The sequence below is a fragment of the Lactuca virosa genome, chromosome 1, assembly GCF_052849685.1.
Source record: "Lactuca virosa cultivar CGN04683 chromosome 1, Lactuca_virosa_CGN04683_v6, whole genome shotgun sequence".
NCBI lineage: Eukaryota > Viridiplantae > Streptophyta > Magnoliopsida > Asterales > Asteraceae > Lactuca > Lactuca virosa.
The window spans coordinates 112,173,590-112,192,191 of NC_136426.1; the positions used below are offsets into that span (position 1 = coordinate 112,173,590).

Sequence of the window (18,602 nt, forward strand, 5' to 3'; positions counted from 1 at the left end):
CCAACTGGAAGGAATAAATCTTTGGAAGATTGGAGCTTTGTTCTTGAGAGAAAATGAAGGAAAGATGAAGATGGTGGGGGTTTGGAGACCCCTCGGCCGCAAATTAAAAGAGAGAGGGGAGAGGGTGGGGTGGGGTGGGGTGGGGTGAGGTGATGGTTGCTTGGTTGTTTGTTGGATAAAACTTGGTTATATGTTGTGTAATACTTTTGTTGGGAAAAGGTGCAGCCATCTTATCTCTAAGTCAACCCTTGTATATTTTATAAAAATGTTGGTATTTTTATAAAAAGAGTGTTAATTTTATAAAAAATATGGTATAAAAATGTATAATTACTTAATTTGAATCATAAAAATTCAAATCATTATAAAAGAATAATTATCAATAAAGATAATAGCACAATGTGTTGAAAATATTATTTATACCAAAATAATATATGTTGGAATTATTGTAATAAACGTTGTTAATCCAAAATTAGATTTTTATTCAATAATTGGCGAAAAGAGAGGTATTTCGTATTAATAATTGTAAGTTGTAGATTAGGAAACATCAAGATTCACCTAAAATTTTAATACGGGTCGAGTTGACTTTCATTGACTTGTTGAATTTTGTTGACTTCTGTTGGATTCAAAATTGACAGTTATCACAGAGTGTTCCTGTTGGAGTTGTTGAGAGAGTAGGCGACATCAAAGAGACATTTGTGAAGCCATTTAAGTTAAAGGTACGACTTACTGGATTTTGGTTTGATTTATACATGAACTTTTAAGTAAACTCTTAAAATTTATAACTTGGAAATGATATTTTCTCATTTTGTGCAGATTGGAACTTGGAAGTAAGAGTGGTATGGGGTTTATTTTTTAGTAAGCAATTTAGTGTTTGTTAATCAACTAAAGTGCGTTAATTAAAAACATTTTAACCATATTGATTTATCAAATGTAAAAAATTTAGTTAATTTATATTTGTTTCTTTTAAATATGCTAAAAACTTGGTTATTTTAATATTTTAGTTTTTTGTCCCAAATATTTAATTTGTAAGTTTTCATATTTTTTTGTCCTATAATAGCAACGCACTCAAGTTCCACTACAAAGTGGACAATGTACTTTAGTCCCATATTGTTCTTATTAGTAGAGAAATATAAGTATTTATTTCAACTGATGCTTTCTATATTCTAAAAAATAGAGTGTTTATTTTTGATGCTCTTAAAACACTGAAAATAAAGGGTTTTTTTTTGTTTTGTTTGTTTTAAGCATTTATTTCCACAACCACCTCTTTTTATATATTCAACTAAAGGTGTGACTTTCTTTCGAACACAAGTGTTTTCATGCCCTATTGCCTCTAAAGTTTGTTATTATAATGGTGTGGTGATGCTGAATAAATCTTGTCCCATGTGTGCTGCTCTATTACTTATAGTACAATGCTATTACCAGATTGCCTTTATAGGTATATGTCACACCCCCAAACCGGAACGGCGGAAACGTTCGGGGGCGGAGGACGTCATGCTCAGTATCACAACAAATGTAGAATAGTAAAACAAGCAACAACAACCATTACATTAATATGAAAGCGTTTACATTATGTTCGATTCACAAAAGATTGACTCCAAAAGTATATAACAAAACAAGGACATGAAGCTACTATACTCCATCTTCTGAATCCCGATGCGCGTACCTGTCTACTAGTTTCCTGAGAATACAAGTTATTTTGAAAGAGTAGATCAGCATTTAAGCTGATGAGTTCATAAGTATTTTTGTTATAAAAAGTATACTCTTAATCCTTTTAGAAAAATTCGTCTGTTCCTCCAGAAAATCCTATATTTTCTGATGTGATGATTGATAAGTAAAAATGACTCTTAAAATTCCTTCTATGAGTACTTAATGAATACAAGTTATATACAATCCAGATCAAACAGGCAATCGATTGTGTGAATCTGCCCTAAGCCCATAACCAAACAAGGAACATGAAATGAGGCGGAAGTCACACATTCCATTGTTTGTTAGATCTTCATTGTATATAACCTTGACGTATTCACTAGGTGCTTACGGAATTAACTGTAATAGTTCTTTGATATTTTATGAAAATATTCCTTAAGAAAATCATATATTTTCTTTAGTAAACTGGTAACCACAATAGTTCATTCTATAATCACTTAGTTTATACTAGCTATATATAACCTAATATCGAACGGACAGTTAAATGTGTGAATCTGCCCTAAGCCCACAACAAAAAAAGGAACAAGAAGTAAGGCGGAAGTCACACATTCCACTGCCTATCGGATATTAATTATATATAACTCTGATGTATAAACTAAGGAATTATAGAATTAACCATTTAAGGTCCTTTATGTTATACTAGTTTAATAAGAAGTATTAAACCTTTTATAAATAAGTTTCTAGTTGCACTAACTCTATTGTGAAACATTGTTTTCAGTAATAAATGTTATTGTTTTCAGAAAGTTCTATCGAAAACTGTTTACCTTTAAATAACGATGTTTACCATAGAAAATCCTATATTTTCTATAAAACCGACCGGTAGTCTTACTCGTTCCAAGACCGAAAAGTACAAGTATTCACTTTAATGATATCTAGTTTTGTGGATTAGTTAAGCTGGATGAAGATTTGGTTGCCCTGAACACCTGATACGGCGATACTACCCTCCTATGATCACTTAATACATACGAGTTGTATATAACGGAGATCGAACAGACAGTTGAATGGGTGAATCTGCCCTAAGCCCACAACCAAACAAGGAATAGGAAATGAGGCGGAAGTCACACATTCCACTGTCTACTGGACTTCAGTTTTATCTAACCTTATTGTATATACTGAATATCATATAGTTAATATCCCTTGAGAAAGTTTAGGAAAAGTATATTACTACGTAAATATATCGTTGTTATCTATTTGTGAGTGTTATGACCATACTAAATTTGACTAGTATAAAACACGACGTATTGTAGGCGTCGAAAAATATGACATTTGTCACCCGTAGACCTGTCGGTCCCACTGTAGCTAACAGCAAGGTACGGGATTGTCAGTCCCCTATAGATCTATACACAAACTCACGCTCTTCCTCCAGGAGACTCTGGTTCATAAGGGTAGACTTCCACTGGTACTTATGTAGGTACTCGAAGACGTGTCTCACAAACTAGATTAACAACTTTACAAGTAATAATGCGAGAAACCCTTTTTATAAATAACAGATATGTTTGTAAAAAGATCATTTTTGTTTCATAAACTAAACTTATAGTTTATAGGTTTATTTCCCTGTTTTAACAAGTTTCATGTTTTCATTCATTTTGATGGCAAGATAACGAAATAAGTAAAATTACATTTATAAACACAAGATTTCTTGTTTTTTATTTGTATTCCCCCCCCCCCCCCCAAAAAAAAGCATTTAAAATCATTTAAAAAGGTAGATTATAGGGGTATGAACTCACCTTATGTGAGTGATTCGATTGAAGACTGGAATAAGGATGTTATACTCACGCACGAAGTCCCGGAGCACAAATGAGTCCTAAATAGCATGTAATGATACATATAGGCATGAAATTAGTGAATCTAACTACAAAGGCGATTAGGAAACAACCTAGGATGCAAGAATAACTCACCAAATGAGTGATAGAAGCAAGTTAGGAGGATAAAAGGGAGTTCACGGCCAAGCTAGAAGGGTTCGCGGCCTCATGAAGGGTTCACGACCTCATGAAGGGTTCACGGCCCTATGATGGTTCATGACCCTTATGAGTGGTTCACGATCCAACTTCAGGGAAGAACACTTGAAGATCTTGTTGTTTGGCAAGTGTTTGAAGATCCTTAGTTGTATTCTAAGGAGATACAAAGAAAAGGGATGTTTAAGAGTGAAATTGGTGTTCTTGATATATGATACTTGGGAGAGAATGGGATGTTTGCGGCCAAGAGAAGAAGAAGTGGAGGAAAACGAACCAAACTCATATATATATATATATATATATATATATATATATATATATATATATATATATATATATATATATATATGCATGGTGTTCACGGCCTAAGGAGGGTTCACGGCCGTGAACATGGTTTGCGGCCGTGAACCTCATTTGTTGAGGTTTATGGCTCGAATGAAGTTCTTGGCTCTCGGTTCTTACGTGGTTCACTTCCTAACACACAACCCTAACGTATACTAGGTCTAGAAACCTATAAGTTTGACTCTCAAGGGATATATATATATATATATATATATATATATATATATATATATATATATATATATATATATGAGAGTAAATTACACGAAAGGTCCCTATGGTTTAGGGTAATTTATGCGTTTGGTCCCTAACTTATTTTTTTAACTCGGAATGTCCCAAGTATTTGTTTTTGTTACGCGCTTGGTCCATGTCTTACCTAAAAAGACTATTTTGCCCGTAATTGTTTAAGGGTAAATTACACCAATCGTCCCTTGTGCACATGCCATAAAGCGTGTTTAGTTTTTATTTTCAAAAATTAACTTGGACCGTCCCTCATGTCGTAAAAAGTTGCACGCTTCATCCATCGTTAGTTTAAATATGCATGTTTCATCCCTTGTGATACATAAAAAGACTATAATACCCTTTTCGTTTTCTTTTTCATTTATATTGAACATTTTTTATATTTTTAATTATTAAAAATTATTTCAATTATTTTTCAATTTTGTTGAATAACACCTGACAACCACCGATAATCTACAGTACCACCGGAAAATGAAGCACCACCGCCACCCCTCACCGGAAAATGGAGCACCACCGCGACCCCTCACTTAATCCCACCCACTCCTTCGTTCAAATTTAAAATGTTTCATTATAAATAACCACAAACCACGACCTCATTCACCGAACCAGCTACGTATACTTAAACCACCATCGAACCAACCATTTACTGTTAACACCACCACAACCTCTATCGAAAAACCCACTTACAAATCTAGAAAGAATAATCAGGGAAAATTAGGAAGGAAGAATCATGGCATGGAAATGTTTAATTCGAAATCAGTAAAGGATTTAGAGTTCTTAAATTGAAAACAGATCTGATTCAGTGAACCTCCAAATATGATTCGATGCCAGGGAGATGGCAAGAGGGGGTTGTAAATCTGCACTTCGTCTAATTCGTTGTTCATCAATTTCTTACCCTTTAATTCGTTGTCTTCTTCGCTTCACAAGAAAAAAGAGACGCATCTGGTGATCGATTGGAGGGAGAAGAATAAGGTTGTATCTGTGTTGAGACTTGTTGTGGGTATAAACACGCAAAATCAGAAGCGGAGGTTGTGGTGGTGGTTGCGATTTGTAGAGAAAGACATGTTGCATTATTCTCCTTCTTATGCCTTAACTAAAACCCTTAAACATCTGTCTTCGAAAATCTCTGGATGGTACATCACATTTTCCTCGATTGAATCGATTTCTTACCCTAACTTCATCATCTCAGATCTGTAAACCCTTCGTCTTCTCCGATGAGCTTCAAGAAACCCCTCCGATTTTGCACCCTTTTTCTATTACAAGCCCGATTTCTAGGTATGTGGTCGGCGACGTAGTTGCAGAAGAGATGAGAAGGTGACTGAGCGGATATGTGATGGTGGTGCTTTGGCGGAAGTCATCAGTCTCCTTCTTCACCTGTACACCACCATCGGAAGTTGCCGACGGAGTTTGAGATCAAGGTGGCGATGGTGTTTTGGTTCAGTGATGTAGGTCTGCTGTGAAGGAGGTAAGAACAGGGGAGAAGGGAAGTTCCATACGGAGGGGTTGGAATATCTGGTTTCTTTATTTATTTTTTAATTTAAAACTGGTAAAGAAATTAAAAAAATGAAAAAATAAATTAGTAAGGGTAAGACATTCATTTCATGTCAATAAGGACTAAGCGTGCAAGAAAAAACAAACACATGGACGGTCCAAGTTAAATTTTGAAAATAGGGACTAAACACGCTTTCTGACATGTGCACGAGGGACAAATGGTGTAATTTACCTATTTTTTAATTTATTTAAATCAACACACCCCCAACCCTACCCCCACCTTACCTTACCTACCCCACCAATTTTACCTATTTAAATAATAGTCTTTTTAGGTAAGATAGAGACCAAACACGTAACAAAAACAAACAGTAGGGACCAAACGCATAACAAAAACAAACATTAGGGACCTTCCGAGTTAAACAATAAGTTAGGGACCAAGCGCACAAGTACCCCAAATGGTCGATTGGGGTTAAGGGATTAATCCGTCTTGACGGGAATTAATCATGGATTATATTATATTTTATACCTATTTTGTCATATTCGTACATGGTTTATACTTGTCTATATGTACAAAGACTTAAAGATATGAAAATGTTTATATGTATTTATAAATGTATAAATCTACTCTAATAAATAAATGTTTTTTTTGCCACATGTCACACTCTTATTCAAATTTTCAAATGCCATTTTATGGTTATTTTGAATTAATTTCTTTTTTTCCAAATGTCAATTTATGAGTTTTTCTATTTTATTAAATTCACATAATATTTTAATATAATAATTACAATAAATGTACTAATAAATTGATATCAATTGCATTATTGAATTTACCTTTTGATTTCAAAATTTTCAAATTAAAGTTCATTAGTTTCTTTTCTTTATTTATTTAAATTATTTGTTTAAATTTAAAAGATAAAAACATTTCAATTATAATAATTCATAGTTTTTCTTATTTTCTTGAAAGTTCAAAGTTCTCAAATATTTTAACTTATATATATATATATATATATATATATATATATATATATATAATTGTTCATGTAATACATGGGTCTCACAACTTGTACATTTATAAAGTTATAATAATTGTTTATTATGTAATTATACATTTAAAACTGTATTTATACCTTCATAAAAAAATATATTTATATTATAATAAAAATAGAAGTAATAATAATGATAATAATAATTTTAGCTGTTTAGATAATAAATATAATATTTTCGTTAAATTCCAAGCAAATGTTACTAGCCTAGTGTTAAAAGACATTAGTTTTGGGAGGGGGTTGGCAAGGGTTCTATTTCGAACATTTTTCATTTAAAGGAAGGAATTACATGCCACGTCAGTGGAAAGGCCTAGTCATCGCCTTATAAATTTTATAAAAGTAAAATTCATCTAAAGGGAAAGACAAAACTCAAAAACCCTAAATAAATATACTAAAACTTCAACTTAACCATGTAAGCCCAACATAACTTCAAAACACATGTATTAAAAAGGCCGATCCAAATTTAGGCCTGAGCCAAAACAATAAGGAGGCACCTACATAGAAGATTTAATTTAAATTTAAAAAAAAATATTAATGAAGTTAAAATTAGTTGCCTTTAATAAAATATTTAAAAACTAAATTAGATATTTTATGAAATAACCTTCTCTATAAATGAGTAGTTAAATTTTAAAAAATGTCTAAGCATTACCCAGATAGACTACAAAGACAATTTTATTTTTAACGGAGCTATTATAAATGAAACCACGTTTTTTAGCCACAAACATATTGACAATCACAGGTGTAAGGATAAAAACATTTTCCATATGCAAAATCCCCCTTCAAGTCTCTACAATAATCATTGCACTTCCCATCTTGACAGCCAGTTGGCATTGTTGAAAAGGTGTGACAAACCTTAACGTTTATTTTCCTATTGGTATTCCCATCACCTAAAAAACAAATGACATAATTAGAAGAATTGTGATATAAAAACACACTAAATCGAAAAAAATGATGTATAAGTTACCTATTGTTGCGATTGATGCTTTTGTTGCGATTGATATTGTGATAAGTATTAAAAGGATAGCATACATGTTAACAAGCTTCATGATTGACATTTGTGTGTTTCTTTATATCGATTTCTCTTGGTTTAACAATGAGTTGAAGCAATCCTTCATAAAATTAGGTATTTATAATTTTTAGAGAGCCAAATTTGTTCCACAGTTACCCTACATATTCGATCATTAATTAAGGAATATATTATTATAATTATAAATATTAATTTTTCATAATTAGAAAGCATACGTATCATACATAATAAATACATTAAAGACTTACCAAAAGAAATAAAAGTTACTTTTGTTTATGATTTATGAAGATTCTAGTAAAAAACTATCTTTTTATACCATTAACCGAGTTAAATACATTTTTTATTACCTTTTGATTTAAGACGTCTCTACTTGTTACTTATTTAAAGTATTATTATTATTATTATTATTATTATTATTATTATTATTTGACAAAACTGCACAAATGGTCTATGTGGTTAGCTGAAAATTGTCACTTTGGTCCAAAAAGGTTTGAACTAGCACCAGAGATCCAAACTTTTCATTTTGTTGCGAGTTTGGTCCAGTTTTCTATAAACTTTTTCATAATGACTATTTTACCCTTGGTACTTTCTTTTTCTATTTATTTATTTATTTAAATATTTATTCTGATTAAAAGAAAAATAAAAAAAGAATATTTCTCTCTCTCTCTCTCTCTCTCTCTCTCTCTCACACACACACTTAATACTCAACAATCCAAACACCCCATCATCGATCAAAGCTGCTGCTTCCTCTCTCTACCATCCGCATCTCCCTTCACCTCCTTTCTCGTCGACGAGCATTAGAACGACACACAACAGGCAGTTGGGAACGCTGCCTGCCACCACCATCTTAACCCACCTCCTCCTTTGAATACCATAACCCCTCCATCACCGGTGTCACCTCTCACTCTCTTCATTCGTTGTTCACAACCAAAGAAGAGGAAGAAAGAGTCAAAGTTGCCACCGATCGATGTTGTCATCGTGAGTTCAATCACCATCGGCTGTCATCGCCTCCTCCCTCTCCCTCTCGTTTTCTTCTTCTGGTTTTTATTGAAACATCATTCCTACTTTGGGGATCTTTCTAGGTCTTGATCTAGTCTTGATCTAGATCACTCTATGCTTTTCTAATTGAAGTGTGTATTGGGTGGATTATGTTTATTGTTTAAGTTGCAGATTAAATGAAAAGAGACAAGGAAGAAGAGACTGGGGGTGTTTGTGTTTGGTCTGTCAGTCAAACGAAAAGGAATGGGTCTTCGATTCCCATCTGATCGGAGACGAAAAGGGACCGAAAGCAACAACAGTCTTCTTTCTTTCTTCTTTTCCCGATTCGCTATGAAGCACGAAGGAGGAGTCGATTTTTCCGACGGTTCAAGCCTTAAATCGGGGTTGTGGGGGTTGAGAAGGTTAGTAACAGCCGGAGAAGGTGCTTGTGGTGGTGTTTCTTGGCAGAAGGAGGAAGGGAAGGGGATATGAAGGTGGCGACAATGGGGAACCGGGAAAACATCACTGGTGATTCTAGTTCTTCGACGGGGGAAGGAGACGAATGTGATGACAGTTGCTGAGAGGGCTGTGAAGGGGTATCGGGACAGTACAACATCAATTCCGGGGGTTTTTGACAGCGGGTGCTCGTTGGAACTGCTTCTGATTCGAGTTTGTTGTTGTTTGGTTCGGTTTCTGAATCTGCATCTAGATCGATTTCATGGATTTTTTTTTCTTATTGCTTTATGGGTGTTTATCCATCTAGATCGATTCAAGAATCCAAATAAAATTTATGTATTATTATCTTTTGATAATTCAGATTTTTAGGGTATTTTCCATTGTAATGTTCTTGGGTAATGTTCTAGGTGATGACGAGAGAGAGAGAGAGAGAGAGAGAGAGAGAGAGAGAGAGAGAGAGAGAGAGAGAGAGAGAGAGAGAGAGAGAGAGAGAGAGATTTAATTTAATTTTTTTTAAATCAGGAAAACAATTAAGAAAAAAGAGAAAATCATATTAATAAGGGCAAATCCGTCATTTTGAAAAAAAATCATAACAAATTGGACCAAACAAGCAACAAAATGAAAAGTTTGGACCTCTGGTGCTAGTCCAAACTTTTTTGGACCAAAGTGACAATTCTCAACAAACCACAGGGACCATTTGTGCAGTTTAGTCTTATTATTTTGCATCTAATCTTCTTTTATAGTTTCATTTTATAAAAGAAGGTTACAACACCAAGACAACCACGACACCTTATATTCTAGACTTCTCATGTTATTGACCCAAAGGTAAGTAAGGTATAAAGTAGATCGCATCATTATTTTAGCATGGACAATTTTGTTATTAAGCCTCCAAATTAACCAACAGGAGCACAAAAATGTTAGTCATTTGGTTATTTTACCAACAGTTTTCTTTGGGACACATAAGCCTATTGACTTAATGATCTATATTTATTAAGACAATGCAAGCGTTATAACATGATTTTATTATAAATTAGTTCCGAGACCCGGATATTATACGAGTTGATTAAAACAAAATATTAAATATGAATGATTAAACGGGATATTTATTTGAATTTGAAATTTGAAATAAGTAAATATTATGAGAGAATAAAAAACATGCAAAAATAAATAAATTAAAATTATGTGTTTAGTTGTCAGATCCGTAAACTAAATGTGTTAATTATAACAAAATGTTAAATACGAAGGTTTAAACTGTAAATTTATTTAAAATTGGAGTTGAAGTTTGAACATGAAATTTAAAATTTGAAACTTGAAATTAATATAGTCATTTTGGTATCTTTGATTTATAGAGACTAAATTAATGATATATTGAAAAATAAAAAATGAAGTAAATGACAAATCCCTATTCTAATAAATGAATAGTTTTAATCTAATTTTGCAAATGTCACCCTAATTCAACTCCTCATTAATATTATGCCATGTGTCATGTAGATAGGCAACTCATTTCAAAATTCAAATTTACATTTTCTAATTGTATGTTAAATTTGAAGTTATAATAACTTTAAAATTTTGATATATCTCTTAATTAATAATTTATTTAAAATAACTTATTTAAAATAATTGATTAATAATTATAAATTTTTATTATAAAAGTTTAATTAATTTTATAACCGTGGTTCCCACGGGTTATAAACTAGTGTAAAATAAATATCTTAAAATTATGACAAAATGACATGTGACATAATACATGAGAGAATGATATCTATCAAATTTGTTTTCATTTATTAGGGAGGATGTTAAGAAAATTGAAGTTAATACGCGGACTAAAAATGTTAAGAAAGTTGTCAAAATATAAAAATAGAGAAATTAAATATCATCTTATAATTTTTCTATTTATCCTCCTACCATGTCAAATAGTGACAAATGTCATATTTTGATAAAATTATAATGTTTTAAGACATTTGTTATTATTTTACATGGATATGAAGATAACTAGGAACAAAAATAAAAGAATATTTAATTTCTCATAAAAATAATATACATCCTAATCCTACCAAAACTTGCATTCCTTTTTTTTTCTTTCTGTTTTTTTAATAAAAATATCAATGTCCTAAATTCAACAAACATTTTTTTTCCGTACTAGAAACATAGGAATCAATGACAAATTTTATGTTGGAAATTAGTCGCTAAAGACCAACAACGACAATAGATCAACGATGAAATTAGCGAGGGACTTAGCCACAAATTAACGAGGGACTTAGTGACGTATTAGCTAGGGGCGGTTTTAGTAGGTGTCCCGGTGTGACACCGGCAACACCTACTTTTTCTGTACGCAGTGGAAAAAATTTCGATTTTTTAATTTTTTTACCTATTACCTGCATCGACAACACCTGGTATGCATTCATGCGTTCATCCCTGATATTAGCTTGTTTCTGTTGTGGTTCTATCGTTAATCTATCACTTATTATTTGTAAATGAACAATTTTTTTTATTTTTAATTCTAGTCATTAATATAACTTAGCGATCGATCTATTAGGTGTTGAATCTTGTCGTACTATTAACAAATTTTGCTTATTTATATAAAAAAATATATTTATGGACCTATTTTTACTTTTCGCATATCACTTTCAAAATCAATGATTGTTCTTCTCATAGCCACACTAAGAAAATACCATCCATTCACACACCAAAATCGGGGTCTTTCCCTGGATTAATGACATTTAGATTAAGAAACGAAATACTAAACTAAACACACACCAAAATCGGGGTCTTTCCCTGGATAAATGACATTTAGATTAAGATCCTTGTAGCAACCGTGATATCCGATCCAAGGGACACTTAATGGAAACCTGAAATAGTTTCACACCAATTATTTATCAAGTGTAACTTAGATTCATAATCTAGAGTCCATTGATCATCAACAGTATCAAATAGTAATGGTTACAACTTAGGAACGCTACAGTCGATTAAAAGTGAATATACTTTCACTTTAAATTCAATTTGCAATTTCTCAAATTCAAAAATGATAAAGTAATTGGATGCTATCCTCAGAGGAAACAATCTAAAGCTTTCAATTAATCACTGCAAAATGAACTTCAAAATGTCTCTAATTTTGGAACTGAGTAGTTAAACACAAATTTCAGAAAAGTGAAAAAGGTCATAAAACCTTTCAAACAGTTAGCAAATGGGAGTTCAAACTTCAAACTAGGAAGTAGATGGTGAGCGTCAAAGCAACATACATTTATTGATTTGAGAAGAAATCGGACACAGAGAGTAATAGAGAAACTCACAAAGTACCATCATCCCGTGAAAGTTTGAAGTGTTCGACAACCGGAAGCGCTTCTGAATCCATGGCTGCCGTTCATATCCATTCAGTCGATGTTATAATAACATAAAGGACAGGCATGGAGGTAGAGAGAAACTAGGGATTACCAGCGAAAATGAGAATCGTTGTAATCGGGCGTTTGTCATCTCCAAGAGGAAGTGTAGCCATGGCAGCCTCAGTTTTTTCCTATTCAAGTTTATGGCTTTTTCCTTCTCGGTCTATGGATTTGAGGTAGACGGATCCTCGACTGTTTATACCGCCGAACGCCGTATACAACATTTTTTGATCTAAATAAAGTTAACTTCCATCGTTTTTTTTAAGGGCCAATGGATTTATAGACTAATAAACTTGTTTATATATTTATATTTAGCCACTTCAAATTTGTATACATAATTTATTAAGGCTGACAAATATGTATCACAGAGAACCAGCCAATATGTTACCAACCGAACCAATAAAATCGGTAACCAAGTTGTTTGGTAGCCAATATGTTTGGGTGGTAATACCTTGTCAATTAAGTAATCTTGGTATGGTAATAATATTAAATTTTGAATATCACGGTTGTACCGTACCAACCAAACTTTTATATATATATATATATATATATATATATATATATATATATATATTAATAAATACAAAGAAATATGAGTTCTCATATTTTCATGTTTCAATTAGAATAACAACTAACAAGGTTTAGAATTACTAAACTAACACATTGACAGTCAAATTTCTTGATATTTACTTTTTGATGTGCACGAGATCGGTGATACAAAAGCACATCATACTAAAACTTAAAAGGAATACTAACTTCTCATTCATTGTACTGTTTCCATTTTCTTCCTCTAGCAACTTGCTAGGGGTGGACCTCTTTTAATCTTTTTAGTGGTTTCCAAAAAAGAAAAAAAAATACTAACACAAGCGAGTGAAGCAACGACCAAATGTCCAAAAATTCAACTTATATTCACGTATAGTACATATTAGTTAAATTTTTTGGTATATACCAAATACCAATATATACCAACCAAATTTGTTCGTAGCCAAATTAATTGGTACCAAGTACACTGGTACGGTACTGGTCGCTAAAATCTGATACCAACTATAGTTGGTACGGTACACGGTTTGTAGAAAAAAAATTCAGTATCGTACCAATTCCACCCCTATAATTTATCATTAAATTCATATAAATGTCGTTCAAGAAATATTATTTTGATTGACAATCACATATGTTATTGGTTTCTACAACTCTTAGCACCTATTGAATTTCTAAATTAAAATCGATTCCAAAAACACATAAACACAAATATAAGATGAAGCACAATGAACTAATTCCGGAAACAAAAAAAAACACGAGTATGAAACTCCAATATTGAAATCTAGATTTAAACAAAAACAATGAAGCAAAGACGTATTGATGATATTATCTTCCCGGTGGGTAATGATTAAATACTTTTATAAAATTTCAAAAACGAATACCGTTTTAAAATGAATAATTATATATTTATGTATGTATATCTTCAAAAACGAACTTTATATATTTTTAAATGAATGTACCTGTATTTATTTCGTTTAAAAACATATATAATTTGTATTTATTTCGTATATAATGCATATTAAAAAAAATACACGTTATATATATATATATATATATATATATATATATATATATATATATATATATATATATATATATATATATATATATATAGGTTCAAATGTTTTAACTAAGTATTGTGTTATTGTATACATAAATGTGGGCCAATCAAAATTAAATAAATAAATAAGGGTAATTTAGGTGCTGTTTGTTTTTTCTGAGGCAAAATGTCTGCAGTCTGCTGACCACATCTGTACACATCTGCAGTAGAAGAGGTGGACCAAACGTCTGCAGTCTGAAAAAAGAAGATTATTTGTTTTTTTTAACATCTGCGGGCTACTAAAATAAACTGAAATCTAAATAAACTAATTTTTTCAAATTTCAAAGTGATTTTTTAATATTTTTATGACTTTGTTATAAATAATTAACGAATCTAGATCAACTTTTATGTATTATTGTATATAAAATAAAAATAAAAAGGGTATGAATTAACGTATATATTTGATAAAAACCAACAACTTTGGTTGCAAAGTTATAACTAAACATTATAATTAGTGATCAAAGAATTTGATACATAACTGGATGGAAATAAACTTCAATTTTTTTAATTAAATCCATTAAAAATGTACCATAAATATTTTCTCGAGAAATTGATGATATTGTATTAAATAATGTTTTACAAAATTTGGCAAAAAAAATATAAGAATATATTATGATTTTTTTTCATATTTATATAAACAACTTCAACGACTATTATTGTAATAAATCTTTATTTATAAATTTGTCAAAAATATCATGTTTGTATCGTCGAACGTTTTTTTTTAAGTTTTGTAATTTTTTTTTCAAATTGTTTATCATTAATAAAGTTGGAAAAAATATAAATTAAAAAAAAAACTTAAAAAAAATAAAGATATATATGTTTTTTTAGGCTAGAAGATGTCTGAAGATGTTAGAAGACCCTGGTTCACATCTGCACCAAGAAGAGGGCGCGCAGACATTTTTAGGTCTGCAGTCTTCAAAAAAACAAACAGTCTGCGAATGTTAATGTCTGCGCGTGGTCTGCGCGGCGCAAACAGAAGAGGTCACGCAGATATGCAGACAAAAAACAAACACTACCTTAGTAATTTGCTTAATAAATTCCAAAAATAATCCCTATAATCATGGTATCTCTCCAGTTTAAATCTCGTTCTCCTCTTTATCTAAAAACCGATTCTGAAAACCCTAAATTGAACAAATCGACACCAGCGACCCTTCATCGTCTTCTTCATAGATCGGGAGAGGGAAGAATCGAGCGATCAAGGATCGAACAGAGGTGGTCTTGGTGGTGGTATTGGGGTCTTCCGTCGGGATTTTGAAAATAGAGGCGGTATTGGGATCGTGGAGATGCTGTATCGATGCAATATACTTGCGTTAGTCGGAGGCGGTTCTCAGCCTCAATACCCTCTAAATAAGGTTATGATCTGGGATGATCATCAGGGCCGATGCATTGGTGAGCTATCTTTTCGATCGGAGGTTCGTGGATTTCGGTTAAGGCGAGATCGGATAATTGTGATTTTGGAGCAGAAGATATTCGTATACAATTTCACGGATTTGAAGTTATTGCAACAGATCGAGACATTTGCGAATCCCAAGGGCCTTTGCGATGTTTCACAAGCTTCTGGTAATTTTGTGCTTGTTTGTCTCGGATTGCGGAAGGGACAAGTTAGGGTTGAGCATTACGCTTCGAAGCGAACAAAGTTTATCTTAGCTCATGATTCAAGAATTGCGTGCTTCGCTCTGTCACAGAATGGACATATGCTTGCCACAGCCAGCAACAAGGGAACTCTTGTTTGTATCTTCAATACCCACGACGGGTCATTGTTGCACGAGGTAGGCGTTAATTTGGTTAACTTCATTTATGATTCTGGATAATTTTACACATGTCTTTGTAATTATTACAACTTTGATGATTTTAACCAAGCTCATTAATGGTGGGTTGGGATACTACTAATAACAATTAGGTAAGGAGGGGTGCAGATAGAGCTGAAATACATAGCCTTGCATTTTCTCCTACGGCTGAGTGGCTTGCAGTCTCAAGTGATAAGGGTACTATTCATGTTTTCAGCATCACATCTGTCGATAATCCAGACCACATTACCAGTTCATCTCGTATGATGTAGTTATTGATATTTTCTCACAAATCTACCAAACATTTTATCCGTTATTTTTAGTATACAGGTCCTGATTGTAATTCGTTATGCCATTTCTGAAAACAGGACTACTTCGGTGGACTCAATTCAGACTTCAATGGGTTGACCATAAAATGTCAAAGAACAGAACAAAAGCTCAAAAACCCGTTTTAAGGTTTTAAATTCATATTTCAATGGTTTTTCTTTCATTTTCTCATATATATTTTAAATATTATTTATCGATTTTGTTGTTAAAGAAGGAAGGTGACATACAATATGTTACAGGATGCCAGCTGTATCCTGCCCAGGTGATTTTTTACTTGCATTTGGTATTTCACAATTACATAAATTTGTTGTTGGCTTAATATCTTTCTTGTTATTTCAGATCCTGTTTGGCTTTCTGTACATTGTGAATCTTGGAATAATCTTATTCATTTATGTAGATGATTCAATGGATGATATTGGTGAGATTCCAATTCTATTGGAATGGAATGACGAATTCCAATTCTGTTGGAATCACAGAAGTTGATGCTTGAAGAACGGACCACATTATTCTTTTAGAATAAATGACATTTTAGTTTTATTCTTTAACAATAAATGTAATTCTTCACAATTGTTACCCGTATTCTATAAGAAATAATGTATTTTTTGTTTTTATTCTTCAATTGATTGTTCAAGATTTTGTTATTCTACAAGAAGTTGTTATTCTTCAAGAAGTTTTTAAAGTCATCATCAAAAAATAGGTTCAAGAATATTTTTATTATTTATGGTTCAAGAATATTTTTATTTTTGAATATATAAACATATTCTGTTAGAATGTCTGAATTAAAAGAATTATAATTCGTAAAATCGGATTTTTAAAATTAATAGAATCTATGATCCCTTAAAAAATGCAATTTTCCTTCATTAAATCTATATTAATTGACTAAATTACCCTTGTAATTAATTAATATGATTTTTTCAATTATATTTAATTCAATAATATATATTAATCACTTTCTTAAAATAAGTAAATTTGATTGACCCACATTTATGCATACAATAACACAATAATTACTTTAAACAAAATAACCTAAGCCTATATATATATATATATATATATATATATATATATATATATATATATATATATATATATATATATAAAATGCATATTTAAACGAAAACAACAATTATAAACGAATTTTATGTATTTATGATATCTATTTATTTTGTTTAAAACCATATTGTATACACTTAAATATGAAAATAATATTTGTATAGTTTATATTACTATGTATTTTATACCTATTTTGTCATAATGGTATATATATATATATATATATATATATATATATATATATATATATATATATATATATATTTATATATATATAAAGACTTAAAGATATGAAAATGTTTATATGTATTTATAAAGGTATAAATACATTTATAAAGTTATAATAATTATTTATTATGTATTTTTACATTTAAAACTATATTTATACATTCATAAAAAATATATTTATATTTTAATAAGAATAGTAGTAATAATAATGATAATAATAATTTCAGCTGTTTAGATAATAAATATAATCTTTCCGTGACGTTCCAAACAAATGTTTCTAGGCAAGACTTAAAAGACGTTTGTTTTGGGAGGGGGTTGGCAAGGGTTCTATTTCAAACATTTTTCATTTAAAGGAAGAAATTACATGTCACGTCAGTGGAAATGCGTAGTTATTGCCATATAAATTTTATAAAAATAAAATTTATCTAAAGGGCAAGACAAAACTCAAAAACCCTAAATAAATATACTAAAACTCAACTTAACAATGTAAGCCCAACATAACTTTAAAACACATGAATTAAAAAGGCCGGCCCAAATTTAGGCCCGAGACAAAACAATAAGGAGGCAGCTACATAGAAGATTTAATTTAAATTTAAAAAGAATATATTAATGAATTAAAAAGGTTGGCCCAAATTTAGGCGCAAATAGACTACAAAGACAATTTTATTTTTAAATGAAACCACATTTTTTAGCAACAATAGAAGCTTGGTTACCATTCATTTTTTTTACCTAAATTTGATTAATCCATTTTAAAAGCAAACCTAACTCAATTTGAATTAACTTTAAGTATATAAATCAAATTTGTTCACTACTTCACTCTACACTTGAGCATAACTTGATCATCAAATTCACACATTTTTAATCATAACGTTACGAATCTTTAAAACTCAACATTAATAACCAATTTTTATTTGAAGTAGTAAAAAGTACCAACAAAAGCTTCAAAATTATT

The 18,602-nt window shown here is 31.2% G+C and overlaps 1 protein-coding gene and 1 long non-coding RNA gene across 2 annotated transcripts; one reads left to right on the forward strand and one right to left on the reverse strand.

Annotated features, from left to right (window-relative positions):
• Positions 1–11,861: 11,861 nt before the first annotated feature.
• On the reverse strand, positions 11,862–12,863 carry LOC145106221 (uncharacterized). The gene is made up of 3 exons (XR_013707502.1): positions 12,669–12,863; positions 12,527–12,590; positions 11,862–12,085 (listed from the first exon to the last, which is right to left on the reverse strand). It is a non-coding gene; the product is annotated as an uncharacterized LOC145106221 (long non-coding RNA).
• Positions 12,864–15,523: 2,660 nt separating this feature from the next.
• Positions 15,524–16,770, forward strand: LOC145119218 (autophagy-related protein 18a-like). Its single transcript, XM_079054842.1, has 5 exons — positions 15,524–16,024; positions 16,156–16,303; positions 16,411–16,498; positions 16,609–16,631; positions 16,709–16,770. The coding sequence occupies exons 1-5, from the start codon at positions 15,539–15,541 to the stop codon at positions 16,768–16,770; spliced, it is 807 nt and encodes a 268-aa protein (XP_078910968.1). The 5' UTR covers positions 15,524–15,538.
• Positions 16,771–18,602: the final 1,832 nt, after the last annotated feature.